The following is a 23,154-nucleotide window of genomic DNA, read 5'->3' on the forward strand; positions in this document are numbered from 1 at the left end:
GATAGGATTCTGAATTCCTTCTCTGTGTTCTTGAGTTTCTTAGCATTTCCTCAACACAAATATTTTGAATTCTTTGTCTAAAAGGTCACATATCTTTGTTTCTCCAGGATTGTTTCTTGGTGCCTTATTTAGTTCATTAGGTGAGATCATGTTTTCCTGTCTGGGCATTGAAGACCCTTAGGTATTTACTGTAGTCTTTACTGTCTGGGCTTATTTGTAACTGTCCTTTTGGGAAGGCTTTCCAGATATTTCAAATGACTTGGTGTTATGGTCTAAGCTATGTCTGCTTTAGGGGGCACCCCAAGCCCAGTAATGCTGTGGTTCTGGCAGACTTGTGAAGGTACAACCTTGGTGGTGTAGCACAAGATCTGGGAGAATTCTCTGGATTACCAGACAGAGACTCTTGTTCTCTTCTCTTACTTTCTCCCAAACGTAAAGTCTCTCTCTCTCTGTTCTGAGCCACCTAAAGCTGGGGGCTGAGTGACACAAGCACCCCTGTGGGCAACATCACTGTGACTACACTGGGTAAGACCTAAAGCCAGCACAGCACTGGATCTTGCCCAAGGCCTGCTATAACCACTTCCTGTCTATTGCCTATGTTCACTCATGGCCCTGGAACTCTACAATTAGCAGGTGGCAAAGCCAGCCAGGCCTGTGTCTTTCCCTTCAGGGTGGTGAGGTCCACCAGGCCCCAGGTGGGTCCAGAAGTGTCATCCAGGAGTCAGGAACCAGAGTCAAAAATCTTAGAAGTCTACCTGGTGTTCTATTGTATTGCAGCTGAGCTGGCCCTCAAACAACCAAACGCAATCCTTCCCACTCTTCCCTGCCTTTTCAGAGGAGCCAAGCCTCACCCCATAGACACCATATCTCTTGTGGTTCCACATGAATTTCAAGATTTTTTTTCTATTTCTATGAAAAATTACATTGAAATTTTGGTAGGGATTGCATTTAATCTGCAGATCACTTTGGTTAGTATGGACATTTTAACAATATTGAGTCTTCTGATCCATAGGCACATAGTATTTTTTCTATTATTTGTGTCTTTTTTAGTTTCTTTCATCAGTATTATCATTTACAGTGCATAGATTTTTCACCTTCTTGGTTAAATTTATTCCCAAATAGTTTCTTTTTGTAGCTATCATATATGATATTTCAAAATTTCTTTTTCAGATAGTTTGTCAGTGTTTAGAAGTGCATAGTATAAGCTGAGTATAGTATAGGCTGATTTTTGTTGTTGATTTTATATCCTGTAACTTTACTGAATGTGTTTATTAATTATAACAGTATTTTGGTGGAGTCTTGACTGTTTTCCATATATAACATCATGTCATCTGCAAATAGACAATTTTAACCTTTTCTTCTCCAGTATAGATGTATTTTCTTTCTTTTTCTTTCCCAATGCTCTGGGTAGGACTTCCAGTACTATGTTGATGGAATTAGTGAGAATGGATACCAACGTCTTAGAGAAAAACTTTCAACTTTTCATCATTGAGTATGATATTAGTTGCAGATTTGTCATACATGGACTTTAACATTTTGAGGTATATTCCTTGTATACACAATTTGTTGAGAGTTTTTTGTCATGAGAGGATGTTGAATTTTGTCAAATGCTTTTTCTATATTTATTGAGATGATCATATGCTTTTTGTTCTTCATTTTTTTAATGTGTAGCACGTGTATTGACTTACATATGTTGAAACCTTGTTGCATCCCAATGATAAATCCCACTTGATCATGGTGGATGATCATTTTAATGCGCTGTTGAATTCAGTATGTTAGTATTTGATTGAGAAGTTTTGCATCTATGTTCATCAGGGATAATGGTCTGTAATTTTCCTTTGTAGCATCCTTGTCTGGCCTTGGTATCAGGGTAATACTGGCCTTATACAATGAGTTTGGAAGTATTTCTTCCTCGTCAATTAAAATATTAATCTTTAATTAACATTTTTATACGTAACAATTGACCATGTTGTATTATTTCTTGTGAAGCATACTTTTAATATTTGGGTTGTGATAAAACCTCTCTCCTCCTTTGTCAAAAGAACATTTTATTTTCTTATACTATAGTATGAATATATTTGAATTTTCCTTTTACTCTTAAATTTTGATTGAGAGATTTCTTTCTTCTAACTTTTTCAGAAACATGATTTCCATTTTATCTTATTTTACACATGCTTTAAAGTTATACCTCAGTAATCTATGCAAACTTCTGGGTATTTTATCTGTCAAATTATGTTATAAAATGAAATTTATATTGTCCTTATATCTATGTACAGTGGAGATGGTGGTGGCAGTGATGATGATTTTGCCACTAGTTCAGATAGCATTTATATTTGTTAGGAGACACTTTCCTAGTATAAAGTGATGATATTTTATGTTAAAATCTATCATCTGAGTAGTAAGATACATTTAAGTAACAGTTAAAAAAGAACAGTACAGAATATATGAATATCATAAAGGTTATCAACATAACTGAAGTTAAATTATTAATAATTCAGTAAGAATACTTAAAGCAGAGGAGGCAACAGTTAAGGCAAGCATTTCTCATTCCTAAGTGCATCAACTACCCTAGCTTCCTAAGTCCATTCAATTAATTGTGGATTTCTACACAATCCATATAGTATTGGTTTAGTTTGTTATTGTTAAATGATTATGATATTCATAAGATTTGATAGCATTTTAGTCTGCTGCTATGACAGAATAGCAGAGACTGGAGTAATTTATAAAGAAAAGAAATTCATTTCTTAAAGTTCTTCAGGCTGCTAAGTCTAAGATCACAGTGCTGGCATCTTGAGAGGACATTCTTGCTGTGTCATAAAATAGTGAAGAGGCATGCTCTTTCAAGTAAGCATACAACACAGAGAGAGTAAGGAAATCAGGTTGAACTCATCCTTTGTATCTGGAACTCACTTTTGGGATAACTAACCCACTCCTGAAATAATGGCATTAATCCATCCATTAGGGCTTGGCCTCATCATCTCTTAAAGGCCCTACCCACCCCCCAATAACATAACATTGGCAATTAAATTGCAACATGAGTTTTTGAGGAGGCGTTCAAACCACAGCAGACGAGTATTAATCTGTTAATATCATTTTATTAGAAAGTTAGTAAAAAACATCCATTCTGACCATTCTAACAAATAAATTGTGATATTAAACTAGGAAGAAGTTATAAACTTATAAACTGCAATCTACTTCAAGTGAGATGATGACATTACATATCTATTATTGGATAACTCCCCATGTAACATTATTTTCTAGGGGCCAATCAAATTATACTAATATACTCATATCCCTTATTCTGCCTCATTCAGCCACTTTCTGATTCAGTCTGTTCCAAATAACACATAGAATGAGAAATACAATGAACTGTAGCCATAAAGTGGCTTTTGGCATCTATACCAATCCTTCAAGGAAATACTGGACTGGATTGTTTTAGTGGTCATGGTGATTAGAAATCGAATCCCATCATGATAATCTTCTAACAGGTTGGTCCACAAATCATGGCTAATTGTATTCCCTTATTCACACTAAGTATGTTTAAAAAGCGTATCTTTGCAACAGTCATATTTGAGTATAAGAAATATTACCTTTTCTGTAAATCAGATGTAATCAAGTCCAATCTTTCTTTCATCTGTTGGTAGGAAATTGAATTGCATTCATCATTTGGTGTTTCCTGCACCACATGCCTTGAGGAACTTCCCAGTGAGGGTATTACACATTCTAGAACACTGGAGTTTGGGCCTCTGACATCAGTCCACGCCACTAAGAGTGCAATGTCAAAGCTAGCACACTTCCCTGATAATGAGTAGCTCCCTTAACTGTGCCCAAGTTTTCACAAGAGTAGTTTTGCCTACATTGAGAGTCACAGAATCTAGTGTTCAACTTTCTAAAGGCACCTCTTGGTAATTTTTATTTAAAAAATATGCCAGACATCTTCCATAGACAATATAAACAAGCAGGATGCTGGTCCCTACTTCCTTTGGAACCTCCAACCACCATTTCCTCCCTAGCACCGACTCTGCACCTCCTATTCTTTCATCCTTCTTACATTATTTTTCTTCCCAGTAAGATTCAGCATAATTTTGCATCAATCTCCCTGGAGAAATATGATATTGTCTTCTCTTCTGGGAGTGAGATGGGGAAAAGGGATAAGAGACCCAATCAAATTTTATTCATTTCTGTCACTGTTTACTCACCGTAAGTGATACATCCCACAGCAACTTTCTCTTCATTCAATAATGTCTTCAGTTTTTGCATGTCCAAGCCTCCAAATAATATCAGCATGTAGGCAATTAATAAAATTTCCAAATTATCATATTATGTTGCAATTTAAATGGCATTACAAATAATATATGTTATTTTTGCTAAGTTTCACATATTTGAACATAGTTTGCCTTCAGGTAGGCTAGCATGTAGGTTTAGTTGGCATAAGTTGAATGAGTTTTTTATTTACTGATACATGCATTGGCCTAGGAGATGGTTGGGGTTCATATTTCTGTACTACCATTCTGTGGGATATTAGACAAGTTATATCACCTCTTAGGTGTCACTTTTTAAATATATAGTATAACAGATTAAAACTACAGTACTTACAAGGATCTTGCTTACTATATAACATTAGCCTAAAAAATGGTTGTGACTTGAGCTTTTACAACACATTTGACGATGAAATCCTTTTGAACAATATTTTTATTGTTAACCATTAATACTGTGATATAAGTAAGAATCTGTTTATTTTACAATTATACTTTTTTGTGATTGGAGCTAAATCTATTTTAGATATGTGAGTAAAGAAGTCATTGACTCTAAATACTTTCAATGTACTCAGACCTAGAAAAGAAATACCAGTCAGCTCAGACCATTCAACTGTAGTCTTTGGTATTTCTTAAATTTCTTTTATTCAAAATGTGATGAAAAGTTTTAAAAATATGTAAATTTATTTCATTTTGGAGTTTATATATGCAAGCCACACTTTGCTAATTTTAATTGCTTGTTCTTCACAAAATTTGAGAGTGAAAGAAAGTACATGGAAAGTAAATTGTCCAAGATCACATCCCAAATCAATGAGAGTTTCAAATACAGAATTTACCTTCTCTAACTCTGAGCGATTTAAAAAGATATCCATGCTGTATAACATTTATCTAAAGAATTCTTGTCAACAGTCCTGCCCAAAAATGGAAACAGAGTATATTATCATAGCGTATAAGTTTGCATAACAATCTGTTTCATTCATTTTATATTCAATATAAAAATACAGTGACTTAAAGCAAAAGAGTAGGATGATACTGCAAATCTCCTATATATGTATATTTAATACTACTAAAATTTGAAAGAATATTCATTTATAAAATTTGCATTAAAATTTTTAATGAGTTTAAAATTATATTATCTTTATATTATGAAGAGATATGATTATGACGTATCACATGTTTTTTAAGTGTATGATGGAGTAAAATTTTGGTATTTTGCATTTAAATCAACTTTGGGTTAGTGGCATTAATGATAAATATTTGTCTCCTTGGCATGTAGATTTAAACCAAATTTAGATTCAGACTGCAGATTGGATGTCCCATGCTGAGTTAACCAATCCAAATGTTACAAATGTAACAATGTAACAATGCCGAGAGAAAAGAAACAGTAAGGGGGACACCATTGGCACCCAGGGGAGCCAAGACAAAGCCAAAGAACCTGGACAACTGCCACTGAGAGGGCCATGAGAGGAGATGTGGGAAGTGCAAAAAAGAAAAATTAGATGACATGATTTCTATGCTTGGGGAAGTTTTACTGTATATGTCAAGAACAGCTATAGATAAGGAAAATAATTAAGAACAAAATGGAAGTTTCAGGATCCTAAAGTATTTTTTAAATTTCTTATATAAACCTTCAGCTCAAAAAATGCGTATTTACAAGTTGTAAACAAGCAGCTGTTTTGTGTTTCCCATTCTGTCATATTGTATTCTCTATCATAGGATGGAAATAAAACTAGAGCAGTCATCTAGCAAGTACAATCCCCTTGAGGGAGTCAAGGATGGAGGAGGATTAACCAACTTGCTCAAGGGCACAACAACTAGTAAATAACCAAATTACATGTGAACACAATTCAATTAGGGTGAAAAGAACATGTCAACAGTCAGCTACCAACAGCAAGGTGGCTCATAAACCATATTTCTGATAAAGAAAATATTTATCTATATAAAAATAATGTGTATTCTGTTTATTGAGAGATAGGCAGATTTTAATTTTTAATGGTAAATATTACACAGAGCTCTACTTGAAAGCCTTATTCCTATAGTTATTGGGTTAAAAAAATTACAGTTTTTAAACCAATTAAGATTTCATTTTCAATAAACAGAAATTCAGAGTACCTTCCTTCCAGTACATCTCAAGAAACAGTGTCCTAGTTAATAGCAATTGTTCTTATGCCCTTATTCAGGTTGTGATGTTATTTTAAACTCACAACTCATGTACATCAGGGAAACAGGGTGTGTCTAAGGGTACCTATAGAATAGGACCTGGAGAATGGTGAGGAGGCTAGAAGGCAGACTGAGCCTGCTTTGATGAAAGTAGGCCCATTTTTATATATTTTGTATATTGAGGCTCTATTTTAAGTTTTGTTTGAACCATGAGTACAAAAAATAAAAATAATAGCAATAATAATTTTAAAAATATCAATATTATTATGAGATTAGCTCTTCAACACAACACTTTTCAACTTCAAAATTTTATAAATGGGTAAAGAGATTGTACATGTATACACCATGGAATTCTATTCAGCCATAAAAAGGAATGAGATCTCATCATTTGCAGCAACATGGCTGGAATTGGAGGTCATTATGTTAGATGAAATAAGCCACTCATAGAAAATAAAATATGGCATGTTCTCACTCCATATGTAGGAGCTAAAAATGTTGATCTCATACAGATGGAGAATAAAATGATGGTTGCCAAAGGCTGGGAAGGATTTGAAGTGAGGCATGAAAAGAGGTTGGTTAATGGGTACAAAAATACAGTTGGAGAGAATAAATAAGATCCAGTGTTCAATAGCACAGTAGAGTGAATATACTTAACGACAGTGGATTAGTCAGGGTTCTCTAGAGAGATAGCGCTAATAGGATATATGTATATATGAAAGGGAGTTTATTAAGGAGAATTGACTCACGATCACAATATAAAGTCGCATGATAGGCCATCTGCAAGTTGAGGAGCAAGGAAACCAGTAGTGGATCAGCCCGAATCCCAAAACCTCAAAAGTAGGAAGCCAGCAGTGCCCAAAGGCCCAAGAGTCCCTGGCAAACCACCGGTGTACATCCAAGAGTCCAAAAGCTAAAGAACTTGGAGTCTGATGTTCTAGGGCAGGAAGCATCCATCACAAGAGAAAGATGAAAGCCGGAAGACTCAGCAAGTCGGCTCTTTCCAGCTTCTTCTGCCTGCTTTATTCTAGCCACACTGGCAGCTGATTAGCTGGTGCCCACCCAGACTGAGGGTGGGTCAGCCTCTCCCAGCTCATTGACTAAAATGTTAATCTGATTTGGCAACACCCTCACAGACACACCCAGGAACAGTACTGCATCCTTCAATCCAATCAAGTTGACACTCAGTATTAACCATCACAGTAGTTTATTGTATATTTCAAAATAAATATACTCAGGAAAATATACCCTAGTTTAAATCTCTTATTATGACTGAGTGTATCTCCTTGTTCTGTAAATAAGCAGGACACTATTCAAATACTAATTTTTTCCTTTACCAAAGATTCCCCCTTCCTTTCTTTTTACTCCTTCCTTTCTTTGATCCTTCTTCTTTCCTTTCTTCCATCCTTCTTACCTTTCTCCCTTTTATGTTAATATATAAATAGATAAAAATTGTAAAATATGAAAAATATATAAATTTAAAAAATAAAATCCACTTCTCTATGTCTTTCTCATACATTAACACTGCCTAACATTAAAATGAACGAGCAATTAGTATAATTGATTTGGCAATTGTATTGAAGCCCACTTGCAAGATGTGTTTGCTGTTGACTCCGCCAGGGAAGATGGCCATGTTCAGCTGATCTTTTGCTGCTGCTGCTAGTGCTTTATAGAAGACTCCTGAGAGTGATTGTTCAAATTTGGAAAATGAACCTATAGTCATGATTAATAATCTTAGTATGGAAAAGATAGCAAACAAATTACAAATAATTTATACTACACATTTTTAAATTAGGTTTGGGCCTTTATTTTTTTTCAAGGTCTGCTCCTGCATTTTTTTATTTCTTTATTCATTTATTAACACATTCATTTTCCTTTATCTTATTTTCCCATTCTGCTCTCCCTTCTGTGAACAACTATTATAATTTATGAGATGCTTGGTATTTATTCATAAAATATGTAATGATTTATTTTGTGCACGTGTTATTTAAATCAACATAAATAACATTGCCCTATAGGTCAGATCCTGTTTCTCACTTGTTTTTAACTTGGCAAAGACTTCAGGATGGATCCACCTTCTGGTGTTAACACCTGGTATGGTCTGTTTCTTCCAGCCTCTGCCAAGTATTTTCATCGTGAGCGTTCACAGCACTCTCAATGCTCTCAATGCCTATTTCTCTTGATACCTCCACCTCCTCACAAATACATACCCACAAAGAATTTTTAGGTGATAGAGTATGCATATGCTTAATTTAACTACATTCTGCCAGATTGCCTTCCAGAACAGTTGCACTCATGTGCATTCTCATTAAAATAATTACGTGTTAATAAATTGTAAATAAGAGGTTGTTTTATTTTATCTATTTATAGTCATAGTATTCTCACATTTTAGAGAGAGAATAAACCGGAACAACCGTCTACCAAGAATATCTCCTTGATGAAGTCAGGGTCACCAATCCCACATTCCAATCAACACATAGCATTTTATGGTTTTCAAATATGTCCCAATATGATGACAGTTAGGTAATATATTATGGCTTCAATTTGCACTTTCTAATGACTAATGAATCTGGGGTTTTCTTCATATACTTGCAAAAGTTTTGGAACTTCCTCCTGTGTGAATGATCTTTATTTTACTAATAGCTTAGATATTTCCAATTGTTTTCTAGTAGACTATCATTTTTATTAATTTTTATAACACCATAAAATGTTAGACATAAACAAAGGTGATGAATTGTGTAGTGCCTACCACATATGAAGTGTTAGAAAAATACATGTGGAATGAATAAAATGAACAGACGTCAGGAGCTTTTGTGTGGCATATGTTTGGATGTAGAGTAACCTGTAAGATTTTTAACTATCTGAATAATTTTAGTCAGTAAGATGTTTTTAATGTGATGGTAAATATTAAATATAGATCAAGAAATAACATAACATGAAATTTTGTATTATAAAGAGAGGAATAGCTTTTGCCCATTTAAGGAGCATACAATATTAAGTAATCCTAGAGGTTATGAAAACATATATTTGATAATGTTTTATGTTAATACTAAGTTCTTGAATTACCTAATTATTGTCTTTTTCAGTGGTTAGTAGCCTATTAAGCAAGAGACTTTGCAACAAATCCTATCATCGATGCTACATATTCAGCAAAAATCCTGACTGTCTTAATTTTCTATTAAAAGCTATTAAAGGCCAGGCATGGTGGCTCACGCCTGTAATCCCAGCACTTTGGGAGGCTGAGGTCAGTGGATCACTTGAGGTCAGGAGTTCAAGACCAGGCTGGCCAACATGGTGAAACCCTGTCTCTACTAAAAATGCAAAAACTAGCTGGGTGTGGTGATGGGTGCCTGTAATCCCAGCTACTCAGGAGCCTAAGGCAGGAGAATCACTTGAACCCGGTTGGCAGAGGTTGCAGTGAGCCAAGATTGTGCCACTGCACTCTAGCCTGGGTGATAGTGCAAGACCCTGTCTCAAAAAATAAATAAATAATAATAATAATAAGCTATTTAAATAGGTACTTTCAAGGAATTTAAGTCTCATCTGTGTACTTTCATACCTGAAATTTGTAATAATTTAAATGTAAAGAAAATATGTTTACTCATAATACTAAATAATAAATATCATAATTCACATGGGTAATATTTTCCAGAAAATCTTTCTAAAACGCAGTGTGAAAAGCTGTCTTGAGACTAAAAATGCTTATATTCAAACCTATTAAATGACAAGATACATTATTGAACATCCACAGAGCATAATAATTTTCAACAAATTTTGCATGCGTTTTTAAATAGTTTATATAATGTTACAATTAACAAATATTTTTCATATATATTCGAAATGCCATATTTAATTTTCACAACTACTAGAACCTCTTTTGAGATAAATAAGGAGCGATTTGTTATACCTGTATATCATTCATTATTTTAATATGGCTCATAGAATTTGTAGGAAGACAGACAATAGAAAAGGAAAATATTATTAAATGACTGTGTTCAGTGGTCATCTTCCCTATGGTGTCTCACTGTAGGCAACAAGCAATGATAAAAGAATTGTCCCATTCTTTTGAACTACAGCACTGAAACAACTAGGGTGGGAAACTGAGGTGGCGCAAAAAGAATTTCCGTTGGTGCATTGTGGTATGGAGCAGATCATGTAGTTTGTGGTGTCAGGTATATATCCAGGCGAGACCCTAGTTATCTGTATAATTTTTTCAGAAATTTTATTAACCATACTAGTTCTTTAGAAGCATTTTTTTAATTTTACAGGATAATTATTTTGTAAATTTGCCCTTTTATTTTGGGATGTGAAGAATAACAGGTAAATTCAACAGAAAAAGCATGAAAATATGTGACTATTCCTTTTCATAGTATGTGCTCCTGCAGAAATGTGACAATGCAATTTCTGAAATATAATAACTTTAATTTGATTGAATTCAAAATCATCTGTTTATTAATATACTCTTCCTCCTTATTTAAAAAAAAGTGCTTTATTTTCCTCTTACAGCATGCTATATTTTTATTTAGTGGTGTTGTCACTGTCTTTTACATAATTTTCTCATTTTATATGTACAACAGCCTGGGATTGTTGAAATAAACCTAAGGCCCATCTGAAGATAAAGTTTCCTTGGAGTAAGTTATAGAAAAGTCATTCTTGTTTGTGTTATTGTGAGCCTTTTTATGGAATTCTTTTACCATTTGACTATAGTGTAAAAGCTTTTCCTTTACTTACTTGCAACTGGTAATATGCTTTCTAATATATATCATAATCATCAAAACTTTTAAATATACAATCATGCCATGTTTAGAATTTCCCATTGGAGCCAGTGATGATCAATAGGTAATTTCACATAGGCATCTGTGAAGCTCATTAAAAACCTAATGGTTCAGGCCGGGCACAGTGGCTTATGCCTATAATCCCAGCACTTTGGGAGGCTGAGGCAGGTGGATCATTTGAGGTTAGGAGTTTGAGACCAGCCTGGCCAACATGGTGAAACTCTGTCTCTACTAAAAATACAAAAATTAGCCAAGCGTGGTGGCGCACACCTGTAATCCCAGCTACTTGGGAGGCTGAGGCAGGAGAATTGCTTGAGCCTGGAAGGCGGAGCTTGCAGTGAGCAGAGATTACACCACTGCACTCCAGTCTGGGCGACAGAGTGGGACCTGTCTAAAAAAAAAAAAAAAAACAACTAACTAATGGTTCAACAACATAATTGTGGTATATAGACATTTTTCTCAAATAAAGCTGGTGGAGTTCACAAATATTTGAGCACTACTTTGGATGGGTTCATCTACTATACCCAGTTCACATAGCTGCATGTCAGGACAATGTGAATCATGCCACACATGGACCCCTCAATGATTTTGACAGCTCATATAAAATGGACCAAAGGAGCTAGATGTAAAATATTGAAATATTAATTATGTTACACTTTTCTTTTTTCTATGAAATTATCTTTCTAGATAGAGAGGAAAAATGAAATGCCCTGACCAGGTCAGGCCAGGCCAGCTACATAATTTACAAAACCCAATGCAAAATTAAAATGTGAGTTCCTTGTTCAAATGTTGCTAAGAATGTCAAGATGACAACAGCAGAGCATTAAACCAAGCATAGGCCTTTCTGAGCACAGGGCCTTGTACTAGTGCACAGGTCACAGACCCCTGCAGCTGCCCTTCCTATAACATTCCTGCTATTCCTCAATTCAGGGATGTCTGGCATACAGTGAAGAAAAAGACACGAAGTGGCATTCTGTTTCATCTGGACAAAATAGAAGCTACAATAGTTTCTGAAATGGAGAAATCCAAATGACTTTTTTCTACTGCTCCCATTTCATGATAAAGTACCAAATACATTCTTCTAGTAGCTTGTTCCCCACAGGAAAATTATATTGGGGTTTCTAATTGTTTGTTTGTTTGTTTGTTTCCTATACAAAATTGGTCTGAGCAATATACATTCAATAATGTTTTTTATGACAGTGTGAACAGAATGCATGCGTTTGATAATATTACACAGATTTTCAAAAGCAAAATTTTGCATGTTGTATTAAATATATTTTATGTGTTCAGGTAAGTTAATGAGATCAAACTACATAATGGTTTTGGTATTAATGTTGCAGAGAACTTGGAACTGATGTTCTCTAAAATGGTGTGCTGAGTTGACTTCTAAATGCAAGTAAATGTCTTCAATGCCATAAGTACCCAGACTAGAGATAGCACACGTTTGATTTTATATTCAAATTTGTCTTTCTAGGGATGCAAGTATTGGAATGGAATGGAATTCCCTTGACTTCTAAAACATATGAAGAAGTTCAGAGTATCATTAGTCAGCAAAGTGGGGAAGCAGAAATATGTGTAAGACTGTGAGTTTTTCCCCATCTTTCTGTTTCCATTTTTTGGCTATCCATGACTCTTTTAATTTAAAATTGTTAAGGTGGAACCTTTGCCAGTTAGCAAGATTTTCTGGAATTATAAAATAAAGTGAATCAAAGCCTAAAGCATAGAAAGAATTCAGCTAACTTAGTTTCTGATTGTGTCAACAGCCTCTTCCCTTTCATGCTTTTATGGAAACATGCTTCATTTAAATGAAAGCCTGAACCCATTTAGATTTCATGGATATGTATTTAAAAATGAACTTACATTTAATTCATAAAGATTTCACCTTAAATAATCATTTTTATCAGCTCTGACTTTTAACTGCATTGCAAATATATATTGGGTTAGGATGGTAGGCATGCTTTGGAGTTGCTTTTTATCATTAACCACTTCTCATTTACCTATGAAAAAAATTAAGGGTAGTTGGAAAAAAGTGCTCTTTGTCTCAGATTTCCTCAATATCTTTCTTAATGTTTTGTTTTAATTTTTAGGGACCTCAATATGCTATCAGATTCTGAAAATTCCCAGCATCTGGAACTTCATGAGCCACCAAAAGCTGGTAGGTAAAAGAAGTCTAGTTTCAACTGTAAATAAAGAGATAGAAATAGAAGTAATTGCAGAGGCCGACGTAATTGTAGATGAAGATGTAGACATAAACACAGATATAGACAAATCTAAAGTTATGGATAGATTTTTTTATGTATTTATATAATTATAAACAAAATCTAGGGCATTGTAGCTACAGTGTTAGCATTCTGGGGAAATACATATTGGCATGTTAGTCCCCTTAAACAAGTTCACGTAAAATCCTTGCTGCATGAGTTCACGGTTTTAATTCTTTAAATATGAATTCATCCTGTGAAAGTAATGCTTGGAGCCATTTCTTTTTGGTTTTACATAATTTTTAGAGCGTACTTGATTCTTTTTAGAATAACTGGGTTTTTGAAAAAATTATTCCTGAACCCTTTCATTGCCTTTTTGTAGTAAACAAAAATCAACATGTAATTTCATAAGTACATGATGAGATAGATTTAACTCTTTCTTGAATAACAAATATAATCTACAAATTTGTTAAATCCATTGTAAGATTAAAAACATCACTTTTTCCTATGTTTAATAAATTTTTGTTGAGCACTTCCTACTCTGACAGCCACAATTCTAGTAGTCTGGGTTATTGTACTAAGCAGAATAGACCAAGTGCTATACGAATTTTAATACATTTGTAAATATAAATAAACCCATTAAAAATTTCCCCTTAGAAAATTTTCCCCTTAGAGAAAGAACTATGTAAAATTTAAGGAAGGAAAAACAGCTGATCATACAAATTAAGTTCCAATGGATAAAATAGGATATTGCATCATTCAAACAATTCTCTATGTAAAATATTAAAAACATTTTTCTGAAGATGCAACAGGAGCTTCACTATTCCTCTGTAATTCAGCATTATGTCACTCTTCTCAGAGCCTTGTAGACTTCCTTAGAAATTGATACATAAAAGTGCAATAGAGTTAATTTCATTTTTAAAGTTTAGCTTATTTTATAGGTAATGTTTTACCTTTGTCACCTAGAACTGACATAGTTCCACGGTATAAAGTACCTATGAAATGGAGAAGTATGTAAATCTATTTCATTTTGTTGTAGTGGATAAGGCGAAATCCCCAGGGGTTGATCCTAAGCAGTTGGCAGCAGAACTCCAGAAGGTTTCACTACAGCAGTCACCGCTGGTTCTGTCATCAGTTGTTGAAAAAGGATCTCATGTTCATTCAGGTCCTACATCAGCAGGATCCAGTTCCGTTCCCAGCCCTGGGCAACCAGGGTCCCCCTCAGTGAGCAAAAAGAAGCACGGCAGCAGCAAGGTGAGGATTGTTGATGTGACCTCTGACCCACTTGTTTTCTAGCTCTTTATTCAGCATAGAGACAGAAAATAAAATATCATTTTCTAAAGTATTTTTCTTATGATTTCTCATTTCCAGATGATCTATCAAAACAAGAAACATTTTTTCTCTTCTGAGTACAAAACTGATCAAGATGTATCAAGATGATGTATTTCTACATCTTTTAAATATTTCAGTAGTTATTATGAGGAACTTGAAAAATGTCTCTGATACTTTATATTTTCTGGTTCTCTTTGTTGTTGCATGAATCTGAGATATGTATATAGAATATTAGCTTTGCATCTTTTTGGAACAAAAGGTACATATTACATTAGATTTTATAATTAAGTAAAAAGGACACAGTGATAAAGAAAATTTAAGACAATAACAAACAAGGAAAACCAGTAACATGTTATCACTACTTTGAACTTTATCCTCAATTCCATATTAAGAATTTTTTTATTGATGCAAATCTTCATTCGAAACAAATGCTTCCAGTGCTATTGTTTCAAAGTTCCAGGGAATTTAAAAAAGCATAAAATTATTTTTTAACCTTATAAAAAGCAGAGGAAATATACAAAATTTATGATTTCCCTCATGGATTTGATTCTTAAGAAAAACTATCCCTGTAGTTGATAAATACATGCGAAAAAAGTGTCCTTTTGTTTAAAAATGAATAAAGGTTTTTCTTTATGTGGTGAGATATATGGGAAGGATAGGCTGTATATGCTTAGGTCAAGTGACCAGACATAAAAAATAAAGTTTGTTTTTTAACTATAAAAATACAGCAGATGTCACCAAAAAAAGAATCCTTTTATTCAGAAGCAAACAACAAAAGTAGGTTGACCTTAATCATTGCATCATAAAATGATTTGTTTGAAACTAAATATAGAAAAGCTTCATAAACAAAGTAATTTCAAGGGCAGTTAGGCTAAATTTTAAAATAAATTTTAACACAACTACATTTTACCACAAGCAATTATGTGCTAATTTTGAATAATTACTTTATAGAGGCTCTATTTTGATAATCATTTAAAAATAATTCATAAACTAGCCAACTAAAATACCAACATAATTAATACTAAATTCTGTTTTGTAGATGTTTCTATGTTATAAAAATACAATTTGAACATATTTGAAGACAACTTCTTTTTAAATTAAGCAATTAACCATCTCATGCAATATTGCTTAGATTTTTAAATTTTAAATTATTTTTAATTAACAAAACTTGTATATGGTCATACTGTACAGCATGATGTTTTAAAATATGTATACATTGTGGCCTGGCATGGTGGCTCATGCCTGTAATCCCAGCATTTTGGGAGGCCAGGAGAGGCAGAGCACTTGAGACCAGGAGTTCGAGACCACCCTAACCAACACGGTGAAACCCCATCTCTACCAAAAAATACAAAAATTAGCCAGGTGTGGTGGCACATGCCTGTAGTCCCAGCTACTCAGGAGGCTGAGGTGGGAGAATCACTTGAATATGGGAGGCGGAGTTGCAGTGAGCAGAGATCACACCACTGCACTCTAGCCGGAGGGGACAGAGTAAGACTCTGTCTCCAAAAAAAAAAAAAAAAAAAAAAAAGAATACGTTGTGGAATGGCTACATTGAGCTAATTAACATGGATTACCTCACTTATTTTTTTGTGGTCCAAACACTTGAAATCTACTCTTCATTCCTCTGAAGTATTTGGCTTAAAAAAAAATTTTTTTTAATCTACTCTCTTCACAATTTTGAAGAATATATACATTTACTATTAACTATAGTCACCATGTTGTATAACAGAGCTTTTGACTTCCTTCTAAGAGAAGTTTGTACCCTTTGACCATCATTCCAATCCTTCCTTTTCTCTTAGCGCCTGGTAACTACCATTCTTCTCTATGCTTCTATAAGTTCAACTTTGTTAGATTCCACATATGAGTGAGATAATGTGGCATTTATCTCTCTGTGCATGAATTATTCCACTTAACATAATGTCCTTCAGGTTTATCCATCTTGTTACAAATGACAGGACTTCCTTGTTTTTTAAGGCTAAATAGTATTCTGTTGTGTATATGTAACACATTTTCGTTACCTAATCATCAATTGATAGACACTTAAGTTGGTACTATATCTGGGCTATTGTGAATAATGCTGCAATGAACCTGAGAGTGTTGGTATCTCTGACATACTGATCTCATTTCCTTTGGATATATGCTCAGCAGTGAGATTGCTGGATCATATGGTAGCTCTATTTTTAATTTTTTTGAGGAACCTCCATACTGTTTTCCATTATGGATATATCAATTTACATTCCCACCAACAGTGTACAAGGGTTCCCTTTCTCCACATTCTCACCATCACTCACTATCTTTTTTCTTTTGGATAACAGCCATTTTGACTGGGGTGAGTTGATATCTCATTGTGGTTTTAATTTGTATTTCTCTGATGATTAATGATGTTGATTTTTATATACCTCTTAGTCCTTTGTATGTCTTCTTCTGAGAAATGTCTATTCCAAATCTCTGCCCGTTTTTAATTCAGGTTATTTGTTTTCCTGCTGTTGAGTTGTTTGACTTTCTTGTATATTTTGGATATTAACACCCTGTCAGATGTATGGTTTGCAAATATTTTCTCACATTCTATAGGTTGTCTCTTCACTCTGTTGATTGAAACAATCAGCAGAAGCTGATTGGCTATGCAAAAGCCTTTTAGTTTGTTGTACTTCTATTTTTTATTTTTGCTTTTGTTGCCTGTGCTTTTGGAGTCATCTCCAAAAAAATCTTTGGTCAGACCAATGTCATAGAGCTTTTCCCTTATGTTTCTCTCTAATAATTTTAAATTTTCAGGTCTTATATTTAAATCTTTAATCTATTTTGAGATGATTTTTGTATATGGTGTGAGATAAGGATCTAATTTTATTCCTCTGCAAGTGGATGTCCAGTTTTCCTGGTACCATTTATTAGAGAGACTATCCTTTGCCCATTATGTGTTCTTAACATCTTTGCTGAAAGTCAATTGACTGTAAATGAATGTATTTATTTGGGGGTTGTCTATTGTGTTCCATTCCATATGTCTGTCTGCTTTTATGCCATACCATGCTGCTTTGATTACTATAGCTTTGTAGTAGATTTTGAAATCAAGTAGCATAATTCTTCTGGCTTTGTTCTTTTAGCTCAAAACTGCTTTGGCTATTAAGGTCTTTTGTGGCTGTAAATGAATTTTAGGAATGTTTTACTAGTTCTATAAAAATTTCTTTGGAATTTTTATAGGGAAAGTGATTGAGTGGGTAATTCACTCTGGAAGGGAGCAGGGAGGTGCTGAGCATTCAGCAAAGAAGTGAAAGAAGGACTTTTCTACCTTCTGTGCTCCTCGGCAGTTCTTGTATTAAACCAATCTTTTATTTGTTGAATGTATTTTAAACATTACTGTATAGATCTTTAAAACCTGTAGATACTTTAATTAAGTGCTTTAAACCTAAAGTGTTCATTTTCTTAAGTAATTGAAAATACTGCTGGTATAAAATTACAGCTTCAAAGCAGGCTTACCAAAATGAAAAATAGATTTATGCATCTGTAAAATTAAATGTGTATTGAGAACCGTAAGTAGACACCATTATTCTGAAGCAGCCAAATGGATAAAATATATTTTCCAAGCAGTTGCTCTGACCAAATAGAAACTAATTTCAGAAGGAAACCGAAATGATAAATTATGTGAAAAATGTGTCTATTAATGTAATATATGTTCTTTAATATTACAGCCTACCGATGGAACAAAGGTTGTCTCTCATCCAATTACGGGAGAAATTCAGGTATGAAGTTTTTTAAAAAGTCGCCATTATATAACCTTTTTTGGTTGTTTTGCCACTGGTTTGTTGAAATTGTAAACACACTGTTAGGATTTTTCTTATTCTGTAATATATACAGAACTGTAAAGGAAAAATGCAATTTTATAGAATAGTATATTAATACAAATATATGTTTTATGAAGTCCAATCATAGCTATGTATTTCTATACTTTGAAATCTGCCTGATATCTTAGCAGTGTCAACATGTTTTGTGCCTCAGTTACTTTATATTTGTCGAATGTATTTTAAACATGACAGATTCTCCTGGAAATTTGAAGTTTCCTCTTTAAGAGTTTCATGAGTCTACTGGGATTTTTTCTTCTTTTAATCAAAAATTGCTTTAAAAATTGCTGAATAGTTTTTGTAGAGAAGTATTTTTCATAGCATGAGTCATAACTGCTTTGTAACTTATAAAATTAATTTTCATCAGGAAAATAAAATAAAAATAGATAAAAATATAAAAATAAAAAGATAATCATCTTTTTAAATTCTCTCTGTGTTTTGATATTTATATATTTCTGATTGTGGGTCATAGTAAAAATAAAACTTTAAAACCTGCACATTAGGTGATACCAAGAAGTAATTTAGACTAAATAAGAAATAGCATATAGAAAGAATTAACACTATAAAATAGTAACTAATTGAAAACAGTAGTTTCAGATGAAAGAGAGTCTTAGCTGCATCTCTAATACATTATAGAGGAAATTTTCACAAAAGACTTCACAAAGGATAACAGAAACTCAAATTAATTTGAAGATAAGCATAAAGAAAGGGAAATTATGTTCCTGGAGAAGAAAGAGTACAATTAAAGGTATTGTTGTCTGAGAGTAATGGTTGAAGAATCAGCTTCGAGAAGTAGGTTAAGACTAAATTAAAAAGAACTTTGAACACAATCCTAGGAATGTTAGCCACTAAATAATATACCATGATCTCTATTTTGGAGTAAGAGAGAGACTATTTGAAAAGAATGTGTAATAAAAATTCATATGGCAGTGACCTACAAGAAATATTATAAAGGGAGGACATCGAGGCAAAGAAATCAATTAAGTGATTATCCAGGAACCTACTACAAAGCAGAAGTGGAGTGTGAGCGTGGAAATGAAGAAAATGTGCAGAAGGTTGACACGTTACTAAGAACAAACTAACAGTACTACCCTGATGACCTCTGTACTCCAGATCTGGCTGTTTCTCTGCTATTTCCAACTTCCAGAAAGCCTGTTTTTCACTGACTTGATCTTTCTTCATTTCACAAGCAGCAAAGAAAATGCTAGAATTTCTGATTCTTAATAGCCTTCTTTCTCTTTCCTACTATTTTTAAACTTCTGTCCTTGGACTAGTATTTCTTTTGGACTGTGTTTTTTGTTTTTATTGTTGTTGTTTTTTCTAATTTTATTTTGCTTTCCCTTAAGGAGTAAGATGTAATTCTGTAGTTGAAATTTACCCTACTATTATTCCTTCTTAATCTGGGGGATATTTTCTTAAGGCATTGATTTCAATTATTATTATTATTATTTTATTTTAGCAAAGGCTCATTTCAAATGAAATCTTATGTAGACGACCAAACCATGAATCTATCAGCACTGGAGTCGCTGTGATTGAAGATTGCTGGGGCATCCTGTTCTCTCTCAAAGCTGACCCTGAGTAACTCTAGATGTTCCCTAAGGCCATACAGAGCAAATTTTGAAAAGCACTCTCTTCGGGTGGCCTGCAAGTTTTAATTTCAATAAGAAACGGTTTGGGTGCTTCATCACTTAAAAGTGGATTCTAAGGCTGGCAGAGAAAGGAGAGAATGGGGAAGTGTTTCTCCTTAAATAAAGATCAGGAAGCTGTTTGAAATTTCAGTGGTATTAATTACAGGCTATTTTATATTCTGTATTTCAGTACCAGATTATAGCATACAGTTGCTGCATGATGGCATAGAGTTCTAAACTTCCCCTTTCTCCTCTTCTTTAATGGTACTTTGCTTTCTTTTTCACTGTGCTTTTATTATGGTCAGGGACTCTAGTCTTTTCTGGATGGAGATAAGCAATTGAATATGTATTTTCTGACAGGAAACATAATAAGATCAAAATTATACTAAAATGAGGATTTATTTTCATTATGAAGTTTTACAGGAAAGTATGACTCATCTGAGTTATCCTATTTTAAATATAAATGCAGCATATCTGTTTTATATGGATTATTTTAAAAGTTAGTATCTTTCTATATGGATTTGCCCTTTGAAATATGGATCCCTTCCACTCTATTATTTAATAAACAAAAGTAACATCAAACAGAATTAAGCTTTATTCTAAATGATGCCAAAAGAGTCTTTCAATTGTAGAAGAAAAAAATGCTTAACTCAATTATTTTGAATTATGCAGTTTTCTCAAATATTTGTTTGAATTATGTCTTTTAGTATTCAGCCACAATTGTGCAGCAGCCAATAAGCATCTATAAAGCAATGCCTCTTCTTTTTTCAGCTTATAAAATTAAAAGAAAAAAAGATTATTCTAGTATCTCACTCTATTAGGAAAGCTGGTACCAAAAGGTATCTATAGGTTTAATATCAGATAATATAACATAAAAAAGTAATAATCTGTGTATTCTTAAATATTCTTACATTTCAGTGCTGACAGCTTTATCTTTAAATAACAGTTCCACCCCACTGCTAATTATTTGGCAAAAGGCAAATAATACTTTATAATAATTTACCAATTAGTTAATTTCTTTTCAAAATTCTAGGAATTGTTGTTAATAAACATTAACAACATTTACTATTTTCCTGAGTAGCAATTTAATTAAAGAATATAACCAGCATTCTACCTTATGATTTTCCTTCTAAATAAACTTTAAACAGGCCAGGCCTTTTCACTGTGGAAAGAATGAACAACATGTTTGCTAGGAATTAAAATATGCCTGGGAGCTCTCAATTAAATTAGACATTAACTGGTCTGTTTGGTTTCAAATAAAATGAAAATGAAAGTTGATGCTTCTTATAAGAATTTTCTTTAAAAAAAACTAGTAAACATTGAATGATAATGTATAACATGCTTTTAAAAACTTACGGAATATTTTTCTCTCTCCTAAAGCTTCAAATTAACTATGATCTTGGAAATCTCATAATACATATTCTCCAAGCAAGAAATCTTGTTCCTCGAGACAACAATGGTTATTCTGACCCTTTTGTGAAAGTGTACCTTCTTCCAGGGAGAGGGTAAGTAAAATTAAGAAGTACTTCATCTCATGTTTTAAAACAATAGTATAGTATTTTCTACTCTGTAATTTCAACACCTCATTTTAATTGACTTTATTATCTTTTCCTTACTTTCCTCCACATGTCATATTTATTTATTTCCAATTAGTAGATAAGTTGGAATTAAAAACTTGTAATTAAGCCTTACAGGGTTGTAGAAGAACAGTGATCATAATGAAACCAGCCTCCAAGAGAGCAAATCAGCCTTTCAATTCTGGAAATCACTCCTGTGATAACTATCAGATTCACTATGAACTCATTTAAGGAATTATTTGTGTCAAAGTTAAAGAATTGGCTTACCTTCCAAAATTTATCTGAGAAATCAATATTCAAGGACTTACAAGTTACTGTTTATTTTTATAGGACATGTGTATTTTCCAATATGTTAGTGTTGATTAAGTGGCTTCTTGATGTATCCTTATTTATATGCATATTTCCAAATCACTGATTTAAAAATTATAAAATAGCACAAAGTGATATTTGAAGTATTGACTTTGGTAAATAAATAAAAAATATCTCTTTGAATCTCTTGTGTGATGTATAAATTGTTGATATAAGCAAGTGTTCTTTGGAGATATTTAACTTTCACATAATGCAAATTGCTGTGTTCTGGTATATAAGTCAGTACTCAAGGATGGTTTCAAAGCACTGATTTGAACCCTACAAATTATTATCCTTCACTTGAACAATTCATATCAGCCAAATTAGCAAGATGGAAACATAAGATCAACAAATGGAGGTAAAATAAAAAGAACTTTGAGTTGGTAATTTAAAGAAACTGGTTTTATTTTTTATTCATTTTCGTTTTAATTTGTGGAGTGACATTTGAATTTTCCTTTTAACTTGGAAATTTTCCATTGTGGTACACAAGTAGAAGGAATAATTTGACACACCATGTACCCATCACTCAGCCCCAACAGTTATCACTTAGTGATCAATCGTGTTTCTTTTCCTCATACACTCCCTTAATCCAGATTACTTGGAAGTAAATCCCAGCTATTATAATTATTTCTGCAAATATTTTAGTATATATTTCTGAAAAATAAAACTCATTTAAAAATAGCCTTAATACCTTGTATAAGCATAATTTTAAATTTTTCAAATAATTGTTTGGTTGCCTCATAATATTTTCCTAGCTGGTTTGATGATCTAATTGGTATTTACAGAATATACTACCCATCAATAGCAAATTACATATTCCCTTCAAGTACACATGGAGCATTCACCAAAATAGGCTGTTTTCTAGCACATAAAATAATCTGTGGCAAATTTAAAAGCATTTTAATTATATGAAGTGTATTCTTTTACTGTAGTTGGTTTGTTTAAACAGGATCCAAATTAGAGCTATACACTGCCCTTGAATCTGCTGCTTAGTATTTATATCACCACAGGCAGATCACCAATTTCTTTGAGATTCAGTATTCTTGTCAA

At 33.3% G+C, this 23,154-nt stretch overlaps 1 protein-coding gene across 5 annotated transcripts in view; it reads left to right on the forward strand.

Annotated features, from left to right (window-relative positions):
* PCLO (piccolo presynaptic cytomatrix protein) overlaps positions 1–23,154 on the forward strand; it is a 403,311-nt gene that overhangs the window by 297,434 nt on the left and 82,723 nt on the right. For all 5 annotated transcript variants that reach the window (XM_019031537.4, XM_055347822.2, XM_055347823.2 and 2 more), the window contains exons 11-15: positions 12,663–12,771; positions 13,276–13,343; positions 14,426–14,640; positions 18,402–18,452; positions 21,560–21,684. In XM_019031537.4, the coding sequence (XP_018887082.3) occupies positions 12,663–12,771; positions 13,276–13,343; positions 14,426–14,640; positions 18,402–18,452; positions 21,560–21,684 (568 nt within the window). The remainder of the gene's footprint in view (positions 1–12,662; positions 12,772–13,275; positions 13,344–14,425; positions 14,641–18,401; positions 18,453–21,559; positions 21,685–23,154) is intronic.

Source organism: Gorilla gorilla, chromosome 6, assembly GCF_029281585.2.
Source record: "Gorilla gorilla gorilla isolate KB3781 chromosome 6, NHGRI_mGorGor1-v2.1_pri, whole genome shotgun sequence".
In the NCBI taxonomy this organism is placed as follows: Eukaryota; Metazoa; Chordata; class Mammalia; order Primates; family Hominidae; genus Gorilla; species Gorilla gorilla.